Raw genomic sequence first — 20,846 nt, forward strand, 5'->3', positions numbered from 1 at the left:
TCAGGAATTTTTTCTTTACAAATATTCCAAAGGCAACTTTATTGGGGTGCTCTAAGTGATTAAATAATAAGTATGTTATTTTTGTGGGTTATATTGTTACCGAGGTATCCTTTTTTCCCTCTTATAGAAAACTGTGACGTAGAGGCAATTCCTTTCTCAAATCAAACAACGGCTGATTCTTTGGACCATGATGAAAGTATCGTTATAGCCTGTAACAGTGGCTACTCTTCCGGTATGGGGATTGTAACAGAGCTCATGTGTAATAACGGAACCCTTTCTGCACCTGTTCCTGTCTGTTATGGTAAGATCCTATTAATCTTGGATAAATCTGCCAAATTAAAAGAATTGATTTATTCAGAATATTTAAATTGTCAAACTGGCTTTTTTAATGTGCCATTTTGACTTAATGGGGATGTGAAATGAAGAACTGAGTATTTTTTTACTTTACTCATTTTAAGGATTAATTTCTAAAAGATGCTTGCTATTTTTAGGCATTTTACTGTCATAAATATTTCTAGTATGTTTGAATTTTTTTCTTTACAAATATTCCAAGGGCAACTTTTTTGGGGGGCTCTAACTGATTAAATAATAAGTATGTTATTTTTGTTGGTAATATTGTAACCGAGGTATATATTTTTCCCTTTCATAGAAAACTGTGACGTAGATGCAATTCCTTTCTCAAATCAAACAACGGCTGATTCTTTGGACCATGATGAAAGTATCGTTATAGCCTGTAACAGTGGCTACTCTTCCGGTATGGGTATTCTAACAGAGCTCATGTGTGATAACGGAACCCTTTCTGCACCTGTTCCTGTCTGTTATGGTAAGCTCCTATTAATCTTGGATAAATCTGCCAAATTAAAAGAATTGATTTATTCAGAAAATTTAGATTTTCAAACTGGCTTTTTTTAATGTGCCATTTTGACTTGATGTGGTTGTGAAATGAAGAACTGAGTATTTTTTTACTTTACTCATTGTAAGGATTAATTTCTAAAAGATGCTTGCTCTTTTTAGGCATTTTACTGTCATAAATATTTCTGGTATGTCAGGATTTTTTTCTTTACAAATATTCCAAAGGCAACTTTATTGGGGTGCTCTAAGTGATTAAATAATAAGTATGTTATTTTTGTGGGTTATATTGTTACCGAGGTATCCTTTTTTCCCTCTTATAGAAAACTGTGACGTAGAGGCAATTCCTTTCTCAAATCAAACAACGGCTGATTCTTTGGACCATGATGAAAGTATCGTTATAGCCTGTAACAGTGGCTACTCTTCCGGTATGGGGATTGTAACAGAGCTCATGTGTGATAACGGAACCCTTTCTGCACCTGTTCCTGTCTGTTATGGTAAGATCCTATTAATCTTGGATAAATCTGCCAAATCAAAAGAATTGATTTATTCAGAAAATGTAGATTTTCAAACTGGCTTTTTTTTAATGTACCATTTAGACTTAATGGGGTTGTGAAATTAAGAACTGAGTATTTTTTTACTTTACTCATTGTAAGGATTAATTTCTAAAAGATGCTTGCTCTTTTAAGGCATTTTACTGTCATAAATATTTGTAGTATGTCACAATTTTTTTCTTTACAAATATTCAAAAGGCAACTTTATTGGGGTGCTCTAATTGATTAAATAATAAGTATGTTATTTTTGTGGGTAATATTGTTATCGAGGTATATTTTTTTTCCCTCTCATAGAAAACTGTGACATAGATGCAATTCCTTTCTCAAATCAAACAACGGCTGATTCTTTGGACCATGATGAAAGTATCGTTATAGCCTGTAACAGTGGCTACTCTTCCGGTATGGGGATTGTAACAGAGCTCATGTGTGATAACGGGACCCTTTCTGCACCTGTTCCTGTCTGTTATGGTAAGATCCTATTAATCTTGGATAAATCTGCCAAATCAAAAGAATTGATTTATTCAGAAAATGTAGATTTTCAAACTGGCTTTTTTTTAATGTGCCATTTAGACTTAATGGGGTTGTGAAATTAAGAACTGAGTATTTTTTTACTTTACTCATTGAGGATTAATTTCTAAAAGATGCTTGCTCTTTTAACCCTAACTAGGCCGGGCTTTTTTGGCTGTTCTGTGGCCGGGGGGGGTTGATTCAACCCCCCCCCTGAGATCTCGGCCGCCGATCGCGCGAGCGCCGCAAAAATTTGCATGCTGGTAGTGTGCGATGTAATCTACAAGGCTGCATGGTAAAATTTTCCAAAATAATGAAATTTTATTTTATATGAATTAATTATGCTAATTTATGCATAAATCATACTTTTTGCTCTAATTCACTAAATAAAGCTCCTAGAATGCTAATTTTTGGTAAAAATATTCTTTGTAGCATTCTTAACAATGGCAATTGAAAAAAACTTCGGTTTGGAAATCAATTTCTTATGTATTTTATTGTTTTATGAATTTCTTATGTATTTCTTTGTTTTTCAACCTTTTGTTTTTCTTTGTTTTTTTCACCAGATTTATTGCACAACCTTTTTGAAGCATAATTATGCTAAAATCAATTGCTTTCAGCTGTTTAAAGTAGAAATAATCATATCTTTATAAATAAGATGAGAAAACTCAATTTGCATTGACTTTGTACACAAAATCACGTTTTGGAACAATTTTTGGTCTGACATGCACCTACAAAATGTTGCGTAATTTCGAAACCGCGTACCCGGGCGTCGTAAATTTGGTCTCAAAAGATGCGCGAGACTAAAAAGTATAAACTCTGCGAGTGGCGCGGTCAAAAAATTTTGCGAGGCGGAATGATCGCAGAAAATGTTGAGGGGGGGTTGATTCAACCCCCCCCCCGGCCATTTTAGGGTTAAGGCATTTTACTGTCATAAATATTTGTAGTATGTCACAATTTTTTTCTTTACAAATATTCAAAAGGCAACTTTATTGGGGTGCTCTAATTGATTAAATAATAAGTATGTTATTTTTGTGGGTAATATTGTTACCGAGGTATATTTTTTTCCCTCTCATAGGAAACTGTGACGTAGATGCAATTCCTTTCTCAAATCAAACAACGGCTGATTCTTTGGACCATGATGAAAGTATCGTTATAGCCTGTAACAGTGGCTACTCTTCCAGTATGGGTATTCTAACAGAGCTCATGTGTGATAACGGAACCCTTTCTGCACCTGTTCCTGTCTGTTATGGTAAGATCCTATTAATCTTGGATAAATCTGCCAAATCAAAAGAATTGATTTATTCAGAAAATGTAGATTTTCAAACTGGCTTTTTTTTAATGTGCCATTTGGACTGAATGGGGTTGTGAAATTAAGAACTGAGTATTTTTTTACTTTACTCATTGTAAGGATTAATTTCTAAAAGATGCTTGCTCTTTTAAGGCATTTTACTGTCATAAATATTTGTAGTATGTCACAATTTTTTTCTTTACAAATATTCAAAAGGCAACTTTATTGGGGTGCTCTAATTGATTAAATAATAAGTATGTTATTTTTGTGGGTAATATTGTTATCGAGGTATATTTTTTTTCCCTCTCATAGAAAACTGTGACGTGGATGCAATTCCTTTCTCAAATCAAACAACGGCTGATTCTTTGGACCATGATGAAAGTATCGTTATAGCCTGTAACAGTGGCTACTCTTCCGGTATGGGGATTGTAACAGAGCTCATGTGTGATAACGGGACCCTTTCTGCACCTGTTCCTGTCTGTTATGGTAAGATCCTATTAATCTTGGATAAATCTGCCAAATCAAAAGAATTGATTTATTCAGAAAATGTAGATTTTCAAACTGGCTTTTTTTTAATGTGCCATTTTGACTTAATGGGGTTGTGAAATTAAGAACTGAGTATTTTTTTACTTTACCCATTGTAAGGATTAATTTCTAAAAGATGCTTGCTCTTTTAAGGCATTTTACTGTCATAAATATTTGTAGTATGTCACAATTTTTTTCTTTACAAATATTCAAAAGGCAACTTTATTGGGGTGCTCTAATTGATTAAATAATAAGTATGTTATTTTTGTGGGTAATATTGTTACCGAGGTATATTTTTTTTCCCTCTCATAGAAAACTGTGACGTAGATGCAATTCCTTTCTCAAATCAAACAACGGCTGATTCTTTGGACCATGATGAAAGTATCGTTATAGCGTGTAACAGTGGCTACTCTTCCAGTATGGGTATTCTAACAGAGCTCATGTGTGATAACGGAACCCTTTCTGCACCTGTTCCTGTCTGTTATGGTAAGATCCTATTAATCTTGGATAAATCTGCCAAATCAAAAGAATTGATTTATTCAGAAAATGTAGATTTTCAAACTGGCTTTTTTTTAATGTGCCATTTGGACTTAATGGGGTTGTGAAATGAAGAACTGAGTATTTTTTTACTTTACTCATTGTAAGGATTAATTTCTAAAAGATGCTTGCTCTTTTAAGGCATTTTACTGTCATAAATATTTGTAGTATGTCACAATTTTTTTCTTTACAAATATTCAAAAGGCAACTTTATTGGGGTGCTTTAATTGATTAAATAATAAGTATGTTATTTTTGTTGGTAATATTGTTACCAAGGTATCCTTTTTACCCTCTCATAGAAAACTGTGACGTAGATGCAATTCCTTTCTCAAATCAAACAACGGCTGATTCTTTGGACCATGATGAAAGTATCGTGATAGCCTGTAACAGTGGCTACTCTTCCAGTATGGGTATTCTAACAGAGCTCATGTGTGATAACGGAACCCTTTCTGCACCTGTTCCTGTCTGTTATGGTAAGAACCTATTAATCTTGGATAAATCTGCCAAATCAAAAGAATTGATTTATTCAGAAAGTGTAGATTTTCAAACTGGCTTTTTTTAATGTGCCATTTTGACTTGATGTGGTTGTGAAATGAAGAACTGAGTATTTTTTTACTTTACTCATTGTAAGGATTAATTTCTAAAAGATGCTTGCTCTTTTTAGGCATTTTACTGTCATAAATATTTCTGGTATGTCAGGATTTTTTTCTTTACAAATATTCCAAAGGCAACTTTATTGGGGTGCTCTAAGTGATTAAATAATAAGTATGTTATTTTTGTGGGTTATATTGTTACCGAGGTATCCTTTTTTCCCTCTTATAGAAAACTGTGACGTAGAGGCAATTCCTTTCTCAAATCAAACAACGGCTGATTCTTTGGACCATGATGAAAGTATCGTTATAGCCTGTAACAGTGGCTACTCTTCCGGTATGGGGATTGTAACAGAGCTCATGTGTAATAACGGAACCCTTTCTGCACCTGTTCCTGTCTGTTATGGTAAGATCCTATTAATCTTGGATAAATCTGCCAAATTAAAAGAATTGATTTATTCAGAATATTTAAATTGTCAAACTGGCTTTTTTAATGTGCCATTTTGACTTAATGGGGATGTGAAATGAAGAACTGAGTATTTTTTTACTTTACTCATTTTAAGGATTAATTTCTAAAAGATGCTTGCTATTTTTAGGCATTTTACTGTCATAAATATTTCTAGTATGTTTGAATTTTTTTCTTTACAAATATTCCAAGGGCAACTTTTTTGGGGGGCTCTAACTGATTAAATAATAAGTATGTTATTTTTGTTGGTAATATTGTAACCGAGGTATATATTTTTCCCTTTCATAGAAAACTGTGACGTAGATGCAATTCCTTTCTCAAATCAAACAACGGCTGATTCTTTGGACCATGATGAAAGTATCGTTATAGCCTGTAACAGTGGCTACTCTTCCGGTATGGGTATTCTAACAGAGCTCATGTGTGATAACGGAACCCTTTCTGCACCTGTTCCTGTCTGTTATGGTAAGCTCCTATTAATCTTGGATAAATCTGCCAAATTAAAAGAATTGATTTATTCAGAAAATTTAGATTTTCAAACTGGCTTTTTTTAATGTGCCATTTTGACTTGATGTGGTTGTGAAATTAAGAACTGAGTATTTTTTTACTTTACCCATTGTAAGGATTAATTTCTAAAAGATGCTTGCTCTTTTAAGGCATTTTACTGTCATAAATATTTGTAGTATGTCACAATTTTTTTCTTTACAAATATTCAAAAGGCAACTTTATTGGGGTGCTCTAATTGATTAAATAATAAGTATGTTATTTTTGTGGGTAATATTGTTACCGAGGTATATTTTTTTTCCCTCTCATAGAAAACTGTGACGTAGATGCAATTCCTTTCTCAAATCAAACAACGGCTGATTCTTTGGACCATGATGAAAGTATCGTTATAGCGTGTAACAGTGGCTACTCTTCCAGTATGGGTATTCTAACAGAGCTCATGTGTGATAACGGAACCCTTTCTGCACCTGTTCCTGTCTGTTATGGTAAGATCCTATTAATCTTGGATAAATCTGCCAAATCAAAAGAATTGATTTATTCAGAAAATGTAGATTTTCAAACTGGCTTTTTTTTAATGTGCCATTTGGACTTAATGGGGTTGTGAAATGAAGAACTGAGTATTTTTTTACTTTACTCATTGTAAGGATTAATTTCTAAAAGATGCTTGCTCTTTTAAGGCATTTTACTGTCATAAATATTTGTAGTATGTCACAATTTTTTTCTTTACAAATATTCAAAAGGCAACTTTATTGGGGTGCTTTAATTGATTAAATAATAAGTATGTTATTTTTGTTGGTAATATTGTTACCAAGGTATCCTTTTTACCCTCTCATAGAAAACTGTGACGTAGATGCAATTCCTTTCTCAAATCAAACAACGGCTGATTCTTTGGACCATGATGAAAGTATCGTGATAGCCTGTAACAGTGGCTACTCTTCCAGTATGGGTATTCTAACAGAGCTCATGTGTGATAACGGAACCCTTTCTGCACCTGTTCCTGTCTGTTATGGTAAGAACCTATTAATCTTGGATAAATCTGCCAAATCAAAAGAATTGATTTATTCAGAAAGTGTAGATTTTCAAACTGGCTTTTTTTAATGTGCCATTTTGACTTGATGTGGTTGTGAAATGAAGAACTGAGTATTTTTTTACTTTACTCATTGTAAGGATTAATTTCTAAAAGATGCTTGCTCTTTTTAGGCATTTTACTGTCATAAATATTTCTGGTATGTCAGGATTTTTTTCTTTACAAATATTCCAAAGGCAACTTTATTGGGGTGCTCTAAGTGATTAAATAATAAGTATGTTATTTTTGTGGGTTATATTGTTACCGAGGTATCCTTTTTTCCCTCTTATAGAAAACTGTGACGTAGAGGCAATTCCTTTCTCAAATCAAACAACGGCTGATTCTTTGGACCATGATGAAAGTATCGTTATAGCCTGTAACAGTGGCTACTCTTCCGGTATGGGGATTGTAACAGAGCTCATGTGTAATAACGGAACCCTTTCTGCACCTGTTCCTGTCTGTTATGGTAAGATCCTATTAATCTTGGATAAATCTGCCAAATTAAAAGAATTGATTTATTCAGAATATTTAAATTGTCAAACTGGCTTTTTTAATGTGCCATTTTGACTTAATGGGGATGTGAAATGAAGAACTGAGTATTTTTTTACTTTACTCATTTTAAGGATTAATTTCTAAAAGATGCTTGCTATTTTTAGGCATTTTACTGTCATAAATATTTCTAGTATGTTTGAATTTTTTTCTTTACAAATATTCCAAGGGCAACTTTTTTGGGGGGCTCTAACTGATTAAATAATAAGTATGTTATTTTTGTTGGTAATATTGTAACCGAGGTATATATTTTTCCCTTTCATAGAAAACTGTGACGTAGATGCAATTCCTTTCTCAAATCAAACAACGGCTGATTCTTTGGACCATGATGAAAGTATCGTTATAGCCTGTAACAGTGGCTACTCTTCCGGTATGGGTATTCTAACAGAGCTCATGTGTGATAACGGAACCCTTTCTGCACCTGTTCCTGTCTGTTATGGTAAGCTCCTATTAATCTTGGATAAATCTGCCAAATTAAAAGAATTGATTTATTCAGAAAATTTAGATTTTCAAACTGGCTTTTTTTAATGTGCCATTTTGACTTGATGTGGTTGTGAAATGAAGAACTGAGTATTTTTTTACTTTACTCATTGTAAGGATTAATTTCTAAAAGATGCTTGCTCTTTTTAGGCATTTTACTGTCATAAATATTTCTGGTATGTCAGGATTTTTTTCTTTACAAATATTCCAAAGGCAACTTTATTGGGGTGCTCTAAGTGATTAAATAATAAGTATGTTATTTTTGTGGGTTATATTGTTACCGAGGTATCCTTTTTTCCCTCTTATAGAAAACTGTGACGTAGAGGCAATTCCTTTCTCAAATCAAACAACGGCTGATTCTTTGGACCATGATGAAAGTATCGTTATAGCCTGTAACAGTGGCTACTCTTCCGGTATGGGGATTGTAACAGAGCTCATGTGTGATAACGGAACCCTTTCTGCACCTGTTCCTGTCTGTTATGGTAAGATCCTATTAATCTTGGATAAATCTGCCAAATTAAAAGAATTGATTTATTCAGAATATTTAAATTGTCAAACTGGCTTTTTTTATGTGCCATTTTGACTTAATGGGGTTGTGAAATGAAGAACTGAGTATTTTTTTACTTTACTCATTTTAAGGATTAATATCTAAAAGATGCTTGCTATTTTTAGGCATTTTACTGTCATAAATATTTCTAGTATGTTTGAATTTTTTTCTTTACAAATATTCCAAGGGCAACTTTTTTGGGGGGCTCTAACTGATTAAATAATAAGTATGTTATTTTTGTTGGTAATATTGTAACCGAGGTATATATTTTTCCCTTTCATAGAAAACTGTGACGTAGATGCAATTCCTTTCTCAAATCAAACAACGGCTGATTCTTTGGACCATGATGAAAGTATCGTTATAGCCTGTAACAGTGGCTACTCTTCCAGTATGGGTATTCTAACAGAGCTCATGTGTGATAACGGAACCCTTTCTGCACCTGTTCCTGTCTGTTATGGTAAGCTCCTATTAATCTTGGATAAATCTGCCAAATCAAAAGAATTGATTTATTCAGAAAATGTAGATTTTCAAACTGGCTTTTTTTAATGTGCCATTTTGACTTAATGGGGTTGTGAAATGAAGAACTGAGTATATTTTTGTCTCACCTGCATAGCAGAGTGAGACTATAGGGGCCGCTTTTCCGACGGCGGCGGCGGTGACGGCGGCGGCGGCGTCAACACCAAATCTTAACCTGAGGTTAAGTTTTTGAAATGACAGCATAACTTAGAAAGTATATGGACCTAGTTCATGAAACTTGGCCATAAGGTTAATCAAGTATTACTGAACATCCTGCCTGAGTTTCATGTCACATGACCAAGGTCAAAGGTCATTTAGGGTCAATGAACTTAGACCATGTTGGGGGAATCAACATCAAAATCTTAACCTAAGGTTAAGTTTTTGAAATGTCATCATAAATTAGAAAATATATTGACCTAGTTCATGAAACTTATACATAAGGTTAATCAAGTATCACTGAACATCCTGCATGAGTTTCACGACACATGACCAAGGTCAAAGGTCATTTAGGGTCAATGAACTTTGGCCGAATTGGGGGTATCTGTTGAATTACCATCATAACTTTGAATGTTTATGGATCTGATTCATGAAACTTGGACATAATAGTAATCAAGTATTACTGAACATCCTGTGCAAGTTTCAGGTCACATGATCAAGGTCAAAGGTCATTTAGGGTCAATGAACTTTGGCCAAATTGGGGTATTTGTTGAATTACAGCCATAAATTTGAAAGTGTGTTGGTCTAGTTCATAAAACTTGGACATAAGAGTAATCAAGTATCACTGAACATCCTGTGCGAGTTTCAGGTCACATGATCAAGGTCAAAGGTCATGTAAGGTCAAAGAACTTTGGCCACGTTGGGGGTATTTGTTGAATTGCCATCATATCTCTATAAGTGTATTGGTCTAATTCATAAAACGTGGAAATACGAGTAACCAAGTATCACTGAACATCTTGTGCGAGTTATAGTAGTTTTCAAAATCAGCACTGCTGCTATATTGAATCGCGTGATGCAGGTGAGACGGCCAGAGGCATTCCACTTGTTTTATGGAAGTGCCCCAATGCATATTTTACCGTATTGAAGATAATTAATTTATTTATATATTATTTGTTCATACAGATATAGATGAATGTCAAACAGGTGAAGCAAACTGTGGAAACAATACAGACTGTACTAATATTCCTGGTAGCTATGAATGTTCATGTGCTATTGGATATTATGGTACACCTCCATCATGTCTAGGTAATACCATCATCATTAGTTCATCTTTCTTATTTTCCTTTTCATCTCTTCAATCTATTTTGTGAGCATCCTAATTAATCAAGCATATGAATCAACTCATGGGAATTTGCAGAGCTATATAGAATATGCATTGGATTTATACTTAAAATTGATTATGAGATTATAATGACACCTACCAAGTGTCCGTCAGTGTCATTTTATTTACAAATATACTAGTTTTGATATTGGCTAGAAGATCCAGACGGTCTGTGTATTAAGTCTATAACATGATACAATGTACCAACGATTGCTATAGCTGATGATTTATCAGTTACACAAAGTAATTTGCAAGCATATAACACATTTTTTTTTTTCATTCTTTAATTTCTTGTTGGCAGACATTGATGAATGTAGTGCAGACCATACAAATAATTGTACCCAGAATTGTACCAATAACCCTGGATCATATGACTGTTCATGTACGACTGGTTATGTGTTAGATGGAGATGGAATCACCTGCAATGGTATGTAACATTATCAATTATGAATGAACTTGTGCGTTAGAAACGAACAAAAATGGGCCATATATTTGACATATTTTAATGAAATTCCATATTTTTAGTATTAAGAGAGTCAGAGCAAAATTGATTGAATTTGGGCGAATAATTGAGAAATTCTAATTTCAAACTTTCATAAATGCAATTCTTGAATAAGAAACCTTCATGAAACCATTTTTTTTAATGCATACACTGTACACATTACAACATTACAATATCCTAAGTGTTTTCAACAAGGAAGGAATTCCATTCCTATGCTAATTGAATGTATTTCTAATCTCTTACAGACATTAATGAATGTGAAACAGCTAATGATTGTGGAGCTAATTCAACGTGTAATAACACAGTAGGTAGCTACATATGTACTTGTGATGATGGGTACTCAGGTTCACCTCCAGGATCATTGTGTCAAGGTTAGTTTTTAGATTCATCATAATCATATTGTGTCAGATTTGTGTTTAGAGTGGATATATATTTCTACTTAAGATTAACTGAAAGGTTTTCCACTTCCATATACAGTTAGTGTAATCTGGAAAAAAATTAGGGGGGTTGTACTATAAACAAATTTTCAATCATACATAACAATGAATAACACATATATAAAGCATGACATGCATAAAGTATGAAATGATTGTTTGATTCCTATACATACATGTAGATGTGGCATCTATCGATCCTTCATTAAGAGCAATCAGAAATCATAATAGGTGGGTGTTTCATAAAGCTGTTCGTAAGTTAAGAGCGACTTTAAGAACGACTGGTGATCTTTTCTTGTGGTAAATGGTATATTCATTGGCGATGGTTAAGCGTGTAAGAAAGGTTCACCAGTCGTTCTTAAAGTTGCTCTTAACTTACGAACAGCTTTATGAAACGGCCCCCTGGAATGTTAAATCTTGGAATAATTCCAATGTTCCCAAGGGCTAAAACACCAATTTATTCTTTGTTGCATAATTTTGTGATATGAAGTATTTCACATTAATAAAGTTAATTACCTATATACATGTAGTATTTTTGGTCTTAAAATGACTTCAATGATGATTTTTTTTTTAAATTATGTAAACATTTTTTTTTTGATACTCCAACCTTATATTCTTGTTTTGATCAGACATTAATGAGTGTACAGATCAGACTGATCAGTGTTCTCAGAATTGTATCAATGAAGATGGATCGTACAGTTGCAGCTGTAATTCTGGTTTTGATCTAGACAGTGATGGATTTACCTGCAATGGTATGTATACTTCAATCCTATTAATGATCATGTTGCCTTGACAAGAAATGTGTAGGAATCGGGGCAATGGAAGAGTTTTAATGCATTTCATTTGGGGAAATTTTAGTGTTTTAGAAATTGAAATCCAGTTTGATATCATATGTGTAAATTTGTAAAATTCATGTAAAATTTTGTATTTTAATTTTAGTATTGTGTGTGTTATGTAAAGTTTATTTTTAATGTCCTAACATGTACATATAAATGTGACCTGTTCAAGGGTGTTTCGTATTAGAAGCAACCTCTTAACCTCTTCAGATTCTATATCCCAAGTCTTTTTGGAATTGAATTCATCCAAATAAGAAATGGAGATGTCACATTTATAGAATCCTTTTGAGTACCGGTATCATTTGAACAAAATCCCAACTTACTGTATGTAGAAAGCTGATCTTACATTAAGAGCCAATAATGGTTACATTTTAGACAAATTATATTCCAGCTCCAATGTTACCATAGATAAGATTTTGTTTTGTTTTCCAATTAAAACTAAAGATAGCATTCCAACATAATTATGTAGGACATTTTTCAACAAGATTAGGGTCTCATTCTTTATTTTCAGTGACAGAAAATGAACCCTGCTTTTGAAAAAAATGTATTTTGCTACTTTTTCTCAAATTCAATCCAATTGGCATTCTTAAGAATGAGAAGATAGCTAAACTGCAATTGGGTTGATATTGATTGAATATTATTTTCTTTTGAAACTTCATCATTAATGTGTGCTATATGGAAGATTTGTAAGAGTGAAGACATTTACCTCACTTTTGCAAATTATTGTAATTTTTGCTCTAGTTGCCCCTGGAATGGATTGCGATCCTGCTGTAGATCCATGTACTGGAGGTGGTATGTGTATCAATGCTTCTTCTCTCATTAGCTGTACCTGTCCCAGAGGGTTTGATAACTTCAATGTCACCCATTGCCAAGGTAATAGAAAGTTGATTTTGAAGGTTTCTCCATTGCTCATTTTTATTAATCTCTTGTGTACTCTCTTTTAATCTCACTCTCTCTCTCTTTCACAATCCCTACCCCCCTCTCATTTTCTTTCTCTTGGTTTCTCTTCTCTCAATCTTTTTCCATTTTTCTTTCTTTTGATTTTTTTAGTCATTCCTATTTAAACTTTTTATTAAATTATCTCTGACCCCTTTCTCTTGCATGAGTTGCATGTTCTCAATCAGTTGTTATTATTGCGGGGGTGGAGCAGGAATTTGTTCACATGATGGAAAAGCATATTATGGTCACTTAAGGACGTTCCACAGTTATGTTTGTGCGCATTATGATCTGCGCATAGTTTACACTCTGCGCGCTGACGTCACAATGGATGAACAGGTGATTAATTAGCTGCGGGTATGAGCTGATTTTTCTCATCTTCTGCACTTTAACTGCAGATCCGATACCTTATTTCATGAAGCTAAAAAATTGAATTATTCCATGGACCATTAAAAAAAAAATTCTCTACAATTTCAAAATACTTTACTCTGCAGTGCTGCCAAGAATCACGAATATTACCCCGAGTTTGAATAAATGGTAGAGTGGTTTTGATTTTTTCTTCACATAGATACAAGGGATTCGGCGCATTTTTGGTGTTTTAAAAAGCACATTTGCTCTAATAAAAATGCTGATAGTTTAAAAACAAGCACATGAACCCCTATTTTTTAATGTTTGTACCTCTTAGGTATACCCTCCTCTACAACTCTGCAAATTTTGGTGAAAATGACATGGATTTTAAATAAAGTGCAGCATTTCTTGTACGTTTGTAGTTTGTGGCTGAAATTTTACATTTTTTAGATTGGGATTTTGTTATCTTTTACGCCATTTTAAAGAACTGACAGTGCTGTTAAACTTAAAATTGCAAACAAATAGCACTTTAAATAGATTCTATATTCTAACGATACAATTACTAACTCTCTCGCGAAATTTGATGACTTTTTCATGTATTTTGACTGAGTAATACAGGTTTAAACTCATTGTAGTAAACTTGGGCGGTCTAAAAATGCCAAATTCTTTTGAATGCGCAATTCTAAAGAACATTCATTTAGGTGAACTTTGAAGCTCTATAGCAAAAAATCAAGCACATGGACCTATGTTAATTTTTTCATATTTCGAATATTAAGGTTCTTAATTATCTATGTGCAAAGTTTGGTGAAAATGACATGGATTTCACTTTAACTGTGGAACGTCCTTAATGGCTATACATGTATATACGTGTATATATATTCTCATATTCATTCCTCAGATACGGATGAGTGTACAAACATGACAGACAACTGTGACAGTTCTCTTGGTGCTTGTACCAACACACCGGGTAGCTACAACTGTTCCTGTATAGACGGCTATATGCTTGAAGCAGATCAAAGAACATGCATAGGTAGATTAATTGCTTTACATGGTTGTAGAAAGTAAATAGTGCTCAATCATGTTTTACACTAGCAATGTTTGGAGCTTTCAGATAAGAAGATGATTGTATCTGTCATTTATCATTCTCGTATATTTACTTCACAAATGGAAATCAGCATTCGCTTTTTTTTGGGGGGGGTAAATTTAGATTATTTCACATTGAGCGAATGAGTAAACTTATGTTGCCTTTACTTTAAATATGCCAATGTCTCCATTTGGTCACCGTACATAGTATATGTGTATGATAAAATACCAATGCAGGCAATTCTTGTTTCAATTAATCAGTTCTTTTTATTAACACATGACTTGTGGGATTTACATCTATGTGTGTAAAGGTTTAATCATATTAGATGTTTTGCCTACAGTGAATTATTTCTATTCCCTTATTGTCCTGCAGATATCGATGAGTGTCTGAAAATGACAGATAACTGTGATGACTCTGGCGGTGTGTGTACTAATACACCAGGAAACTTCAGCTGTTCATGTTTAGATGGGTATAGTCTTGGCTCAGATCAACGAACATGTACAGGTACATGTATAAAGGGTTACTGATCTATTGGGCAGAATCAGTTGGTCTCTTTCCCAATATAACATCACCAGACTAACCCATTTGATTTACTTTATTTGTTCCAATTCGGTTAATTCTCGAATTATCACTGGGACTAGTACCCATGTGTAGGGGAAGGCGGGGTAAGTTGTGACACTTTTTGCATTTTGCATGATATAATTGATATGACTAATAATTTTGTAGAAATAAGTACCTTGCCTTTAAATTTGATTCTTGGGAAATCTTTTTTACCTATATACAATTTTGTACCCCCACACTGAAAGTCGTTGTGACCTTTGAAAAAAACGATGTCAAGTGGCACAACTTGCCCCATCTGTGGGGTAAGTTGTGCCACCTTGTAGGGGTAAGTTGAGCCACAAAAACTATTTACAAAATGTATGCGGGAAGAACCAGCATGTCAATTATTTATTTAAAGTCTTTTTACTTGCTAATTCTCTGTAAATACTAACATTCTCTAAAAGTAAAAGAACTGTCATGTGAATTTGCTCTTTTCTGCCTGCATATCAATGGCTTTTTAAAGTTTGTTTGATTTTTATTGTCTCACCTGCATAGCAGAGTGAGACTATAGGCGCCGCTTTTCCGACGGCGGCGGCGGCGTCAACACCAAATCTTAACCTGAGGTTAAGTTTTTGAAATGACAGCATAACTTAGAAAGTATATGGACCTAGTTCATGAAACTTGGCCATAAGGTTAATCAAGTATTACTGAACATCCTGCCTGAGTTTCATGTCACATGACCAAGGTCAAAGGTCATTTAGGGTCAATGAACTTAGACCATGTTGGGGGAATCAACATCAAAATCTAAACCTAAGGTTAAGTTTTTGAAATGTCATCATAACTTAGAAAATATATGGACCTAGTTCATGAAACTTGGACATAAGGTTAATCAAGTATCACTGAACATCCTGCGTGAGTTTCACGTCACATGACCAAAGTTAAAGGTCATTTAGGGTCAATGAACTTTGGCCGAATTGGGGGTATCTGTTGAATTACCATCATAACTTTGAAAGTTTATGGATCTGATTCATGAAACTTGGACATAATAGTAATCAAGTATCACTAAACATCCTGTACAAGTTTCAGGTCACATGATTAAGGTCAAAGGTCATTTAGGGTCAATGAACTTTGGCCAAAGTGGGGGTATTTGTTGCATTACCATCATAACTTTGAAAGTATATTGGTCTAGTTCATAAAACTTAGACATAAGAGTAATCAAGTATCACTGAACATCCTTTGCACATTTCAGGTCACATGACCAAGGTCAAAGGTCAATGAACTTTTGCCATAATGGGGGTATTTGTTGAATTACCATCATACATGTACATGTATCTCTGTGAGTGTATTGGTCTAGTTCATAAAACGTGGACATAAGAGTAACCAAGTATCGTAGTTTTCAAAGTCAGCACAGCTGCTATATTGAATCGCGTGATGCAGGTGAGACTGCCAGAGGCATTCCACTTGTTTACTTTAATCATTGTAAGGATTAATTTCTAAAAGATGCTTGCTCTTTTTAGGCATTTTACTGTCATAAATATTTCTGGTATGTCAGGATTTCTTTCTTTACAAATATTCCAAAGGCAACTTTTTTGGGGTGCTCTAAGTGATTAAATAATAAGTATGTTATTTTTGTTGGTAATATTGTTACCGAGGTATATTTTTTTCCCTCTCATAGAAAACTGTGACGTAGATGCAATTCCTTTCTCAAATCAAACAACGGCTGATTCTTTGGACCATGATGAAAGTATCGTTATAGCCTGTAACAGTGGCTACTCTTCCGGTATGGGTATTCTAACAGAGCTCATGTGTGATAACGGGACCCTTTCTGCACCTGTTCCTGTCTGTTATGGTAAGCTCCTATTAATCTTGGATAAATCTGCCAAATTAAAAGAATTGATTTATTCAGAAAATTTAGATTTTCAAACTGGCTTTTTTTAATGTGCCATTTTGACTTGATGTGGTTGTGAAATGAAGAACTGAGTATTTTTTTACTTTACTCATTGTAAGGATTAATTTCTAAAATATGCTTGCTCTTTTTAGGCATTTTACTGTCATAAATATTTCTGGTATGTCAGGATTTTTTTCTTTACAAATATTCCAAAGGCAACTTTATTGGGGTGCTCTAAGTGATTAAATAATAAGTATGTTATTTTTGTGGGTTATATTGTTACCGAGGTATCCTTTTTTCCCTCTTATAGAAAACTGTGACGTAGAGGCAATTCCTTTCTCAAATCAAACAACGGCTGATTCTTTGGACCATGATGAAAGTATCGTTATAGCCTGTAACAGTGGCTACTCTTCCGGTATGGGGATTGTAACAGAGCTCATGTGTGATAACGGAACCCTTTCTGCACCTGTTCCTGTCTGTTATGGTAAGATCCTATTAATCTTGGATAAATCTGCCAAATTAAAAGAATTGATTTATTCAGAATATTTAAATTGTCAAACTGGCTTTTTTAATGTGCCATTTGGACTTAATGGGGTTGTGAAATGAAGAACTGAGTATTTTTTTACTTTACTCATTTTAAGGATTAATTTCTAAAAGATGCTTGCTATTTTTAGGCATTTTACTGTCATAAATATTTCTAGTATGTTTGAATTTTTTTCTTTACAAATATTCCAAGGGCAACTTTTTTTGGGGGCTCTAACTGATTAAATAATAAGTATGTTATTTTTGTTGGTAATATTGTAACCGAGGTATATATTTTTCCCTTTCATAGAAAACTGTGACGTAGATGCAATTCCTTTCTCAAATCAAACAACGGCTGATTCTTTGGACCATGATGAAAGTATCGTTATAGCCTGTAACAGTGGCTACTCTTCCGGTATGGGTATTCTAACAGAGCTCATGTGTGATAACGGAACCCTTTCTGCACCTGTTCCTGTCTGTTATGGTAAGCTCCTATTAATCTTGGATAAATCTGCCAAATTAAAAGAATTGATTTATTCAGAAAATTTAGATTTTCAAACTGGCTTTTTTTAATGTGCCATTTTGACTTGATGTGGTTGTGAAATGAAGAACTGAGTATTTTTTTACTTTACTCATTGTAAGGATTAATTTCTAAAAGATGCTTGCTCTTTTTAGGCATTTTACTGTCATAAATATTTCTGGTATGTCAGGATTTTTTTCTTTACAAATATTCCAAAGGCAACTTTATTGGGGTGCTCTTAGTGATTAAATAATAAGTATGTTATTTTTGTGGGTTATATTGTTACCGAGGTATCCTTTTTTCCCTCTTATAGAAAACTGTGACGTAGAGGCAATTCCTTTCTCAAATCAAACAACGGCTGATTCTTTGGACCATGATGAAAGTATCGTTATAGCCTGTAACAGTGGCTACTCTTCCGGTATGGGGATTGTAACAGAGCTCATGTGTGATAACGGAACCCTTTCTGCACCTGTTCCTGTCTGTTATGGTAAGATCCTATTAATCTTGGATAAATCTGCCAAATTAAAAGAATTGATTTATTCAGAATATTTAAATTGTCAAACTGGCATTTTTTATGTGCCATTTTGACTTAATGGGGTTGTGAAATGAAGAACTGAGTATTTTTTTACTTTACTCATTTTAAGGATTAATTTCTAAAAGATGCTTGCTATTTTTAGGCATTTTACTGTCATAAATATTTCTAGTATGTTTGAATTTTTTTCTTTACAAATATTCCAAGGGCAACTTTTTTGGGGGGCTCTAACTGATTAAATAATAAGTATGTTATTTTTGTTGGTAATATTGTAACCGAGGTATATATTTTTCCCTTTCATAGAAAACTGTGACGTAGATGCAATTCCTTTCTCAAATCAAACAACGGCTGATTCTTTGGACCATGATGAAAGTATCGTGATAGCCTGTAACAGTGGCTACTCTTCCAGTATGGGTATTTTAACAGAGCTCATGTGTGATAACGGAACCCTTTCTGCACCTGTTCCTGTCTGTTATGGTAAGCTCCTATTAATCTTGGATAAATCTGCCAAATCAAAAGAATTGATTTATTCAGAAAATGTAGATTTTCAAACTGGCTTTTTTTAATGTGCCATTTTCACTTAATGGGGTTGTGAAATGAAGAACTGAGTATATTTTTGTCTCACCTGCATAGCAGAGTGAGACTATAGGCGCCGCTTTTCCGACGGCGGCGGCGGCGTCAACACCAAATCTTAACCTGAGGTTAAGTTTTTGAAATGACAGCATAACTTACAAAGTATATGGACCTAGTTCATGAAACTTGGCCATAAGGTTAATCAAGTATTACTGAACATCCTGCCTGAGTTTCATGTCACATGACCAAGGTCAAAGGTCATTTAGGGTCAATGAACTTAGACCATGTTGGGGGAATCAACATCAAAATCTTAACCTAAGGTTAAGTTTTTGAAATGTCATCATAAATTAGAAAATATATGGACCTAGTTCATGAAACTTATACATAAGGTTAATCAAGTATCACTGAACATCCTGCATGAGTTTCACGACACATGACCAAGGTCAAAGGTCATTTAGGGTCAATGAACTTTGGCCGAATTGGGGTTATCTGTTGAATTACCATCATAACTTTGAAAGTTTATGGATCTGATTCATGAAACTTGGACATAATAGTAATCAAGTATTACTGAACATCCTGTGCAAGTTTCAGGTCACATGATCAAGGTCAAAGGTCATTTAGGGTCAATGAACTTTGGCCAAATTGGGGTATTTGTTGAATTACAGCCATACATTTGAAAGTGTGTTGGTCTAGTTCATAAAACTTGGACATAAGAGTAATCAAGTATCACTGAACATCCTGTGCGAGTTTCAGGTCACATGATCAAGGTCAAAGGTCATGTAAGGTCAAAGAACTTTGGCCACGTTGGGGGTATTTGTTGAATTGCCATCATATCTCTAAAAGTGTATTGGTCTAATTCATAAAACGTGGAAATACGAGTAACCAAGTATCACTGAACATCTTGTGCGAGTTATAGTAGTTTTCAAAATCAGCACTGCTGCTATATTGAATCGCGTGATGCAGGTGAGACGGCCAGAGGCATTCCACTTGTTTTATGGAAGTGCCCCAATGCATATTTTACCGTATTGAAGATAATTAATTTATTTATATATTATTTGTTCATACAGATATAGATGAATGTCAAACAGGTGAAGCAAACTGTGGAAACAATACAGACTGTACTAATATTCCTGGTAGCTATGAATGTTCATGTGCTATTGGATATTATGGTACACCTCCATCATGTCTAGGTAATACCATCATCATTATTTCATCTTTCTTATTTTCCTTTTCATCTCTTCAATCTATTTTGTGAGCATCCTAATTAATCAAGCATATGAATCAACTCGTGGGAATTTGCAGAGCTATATAGAATATGCATTGGATTTATACTTAAAATTGATTATGAGATTATAATGACACCTACCAAGTGTCCGTCAGTGTCATTTTATTTACAAATATACTAGTTTTGATATTGGCTAGAAGATCCAGACGGTCTGTGTATTAAGTCTATAACATGATACAATGTACCAACGATTGCTATAGCTGATGATTTATCAGTTACACAAAGTAATTTGCAAGCATATAACACATTTTTTTTTTTTCATTCTTTAATTTCTTGTTGGCAGACATTGATGAATGTAGTGCAGACCATACAAATAATTGTACCCAGAATTGTACCAATAACCCTGGATCATATGACTGTTCATGTACGACTGGTTATGTGTTAGATGGAGATGGAATCACCTGCAATGGTATGTAACATTATCAATTATGAATGAACTTGTGCGTTAGAAACGAACAAAAATGGGCCATATATTTGACATATTTTAATGAAATTCCATATTTTTAGTATTAAGAGAGTCAGAGCAAAATTGATTGAATTTGGGCGAATAATT

General features: G+C 34.0%; 1 protein-coding gene across 4 annotated transcripts in view; it reads left to right on the forward strand.

Annotated features, from left to right (window-relative positions):
* Positions 1–7,702: 7,702 nt before the first annotated feature.
* The window catches only part of LOC129268565 (fibrillin-2-like), a 115,666-nt gene continuing 102,522 nt past the window's right edge, over positions 7,703–20,846 (forward strand). Inside the window, exons 1-15 of one of the 4 annotated variants that reach the window (XM_064104933.1) lie at positions 7,703–7,871; positions 8,221–8,394; positions 8,743–8,916; positions 10,095–10,217; positions 10,595–10,720; positions 11,041–11,166; positions 11,859–11,981; positions 12,807–12,938; positions 14,248–14,379; positions 14,806–14,937; positions 16,649–16,822; positions 17,172–17,345; positions 18,217–18,390; positions 20,076–20,198; positions 20,577–20,702. In XM_064104933.1, the coding sequence (XP_063961003.1) occupies positions 7,805–7,871; positions 8,221–8,394; positions 8,743–8,916; positions 10,095–10,217; positions 10,595–10,720; positions 11,041–11,166; positions 11,859–11,981; positions 12,807–12,938; positions 14,248–14,379; positions 14,806–14,937; positions 16,649–16,822; positions 17,172–17,345; positions 18,217–18,390; positions 20,076–20,198; positions 20,577–20,702 (2,080 nt within the window). In that variant the 5' untranslated portion in view covers positions 7,703–7,804. Of the gene's footprint in view, positions 7,872–8,220; positions 8,395–8,742; positions 8,917–10,094; positions 10,218–10,594; positions 10,721–11,040; positions 11,167–11,858; positions 11,982–12,806; positions 12,939–14,247; positions 14,380–14,805; positions 14,938–16,648; positions 16,823–17,171; positions 17,346–17,698; positions 17,868–18,216; positions 18,391–18,743; positions 18,913–20,075; positions 20,199–20,576; positions 20,703–20,846 lie in introns of those variants that run through there. The other 3 variants (XM_064104934.1, XM_064104935.1, XM_064104936.1) reach the window with 3 other exon arrangements.

Source organism: Lytechinus pictus, chromosome 9 (assembly GCF_037042905.1).
Source record: "Lytechinus pictus isolate F3 Inbred chromosome 9, Lp3.0, whole genome shotgun sequence".
Classification (NCBI taxonomy): Eukaryota; Metazoa; Echinodermata; class Echinoidea; order Temnopleuroida; family Toxopneustidae; genus Lytechinus; species Lytechinus pictus.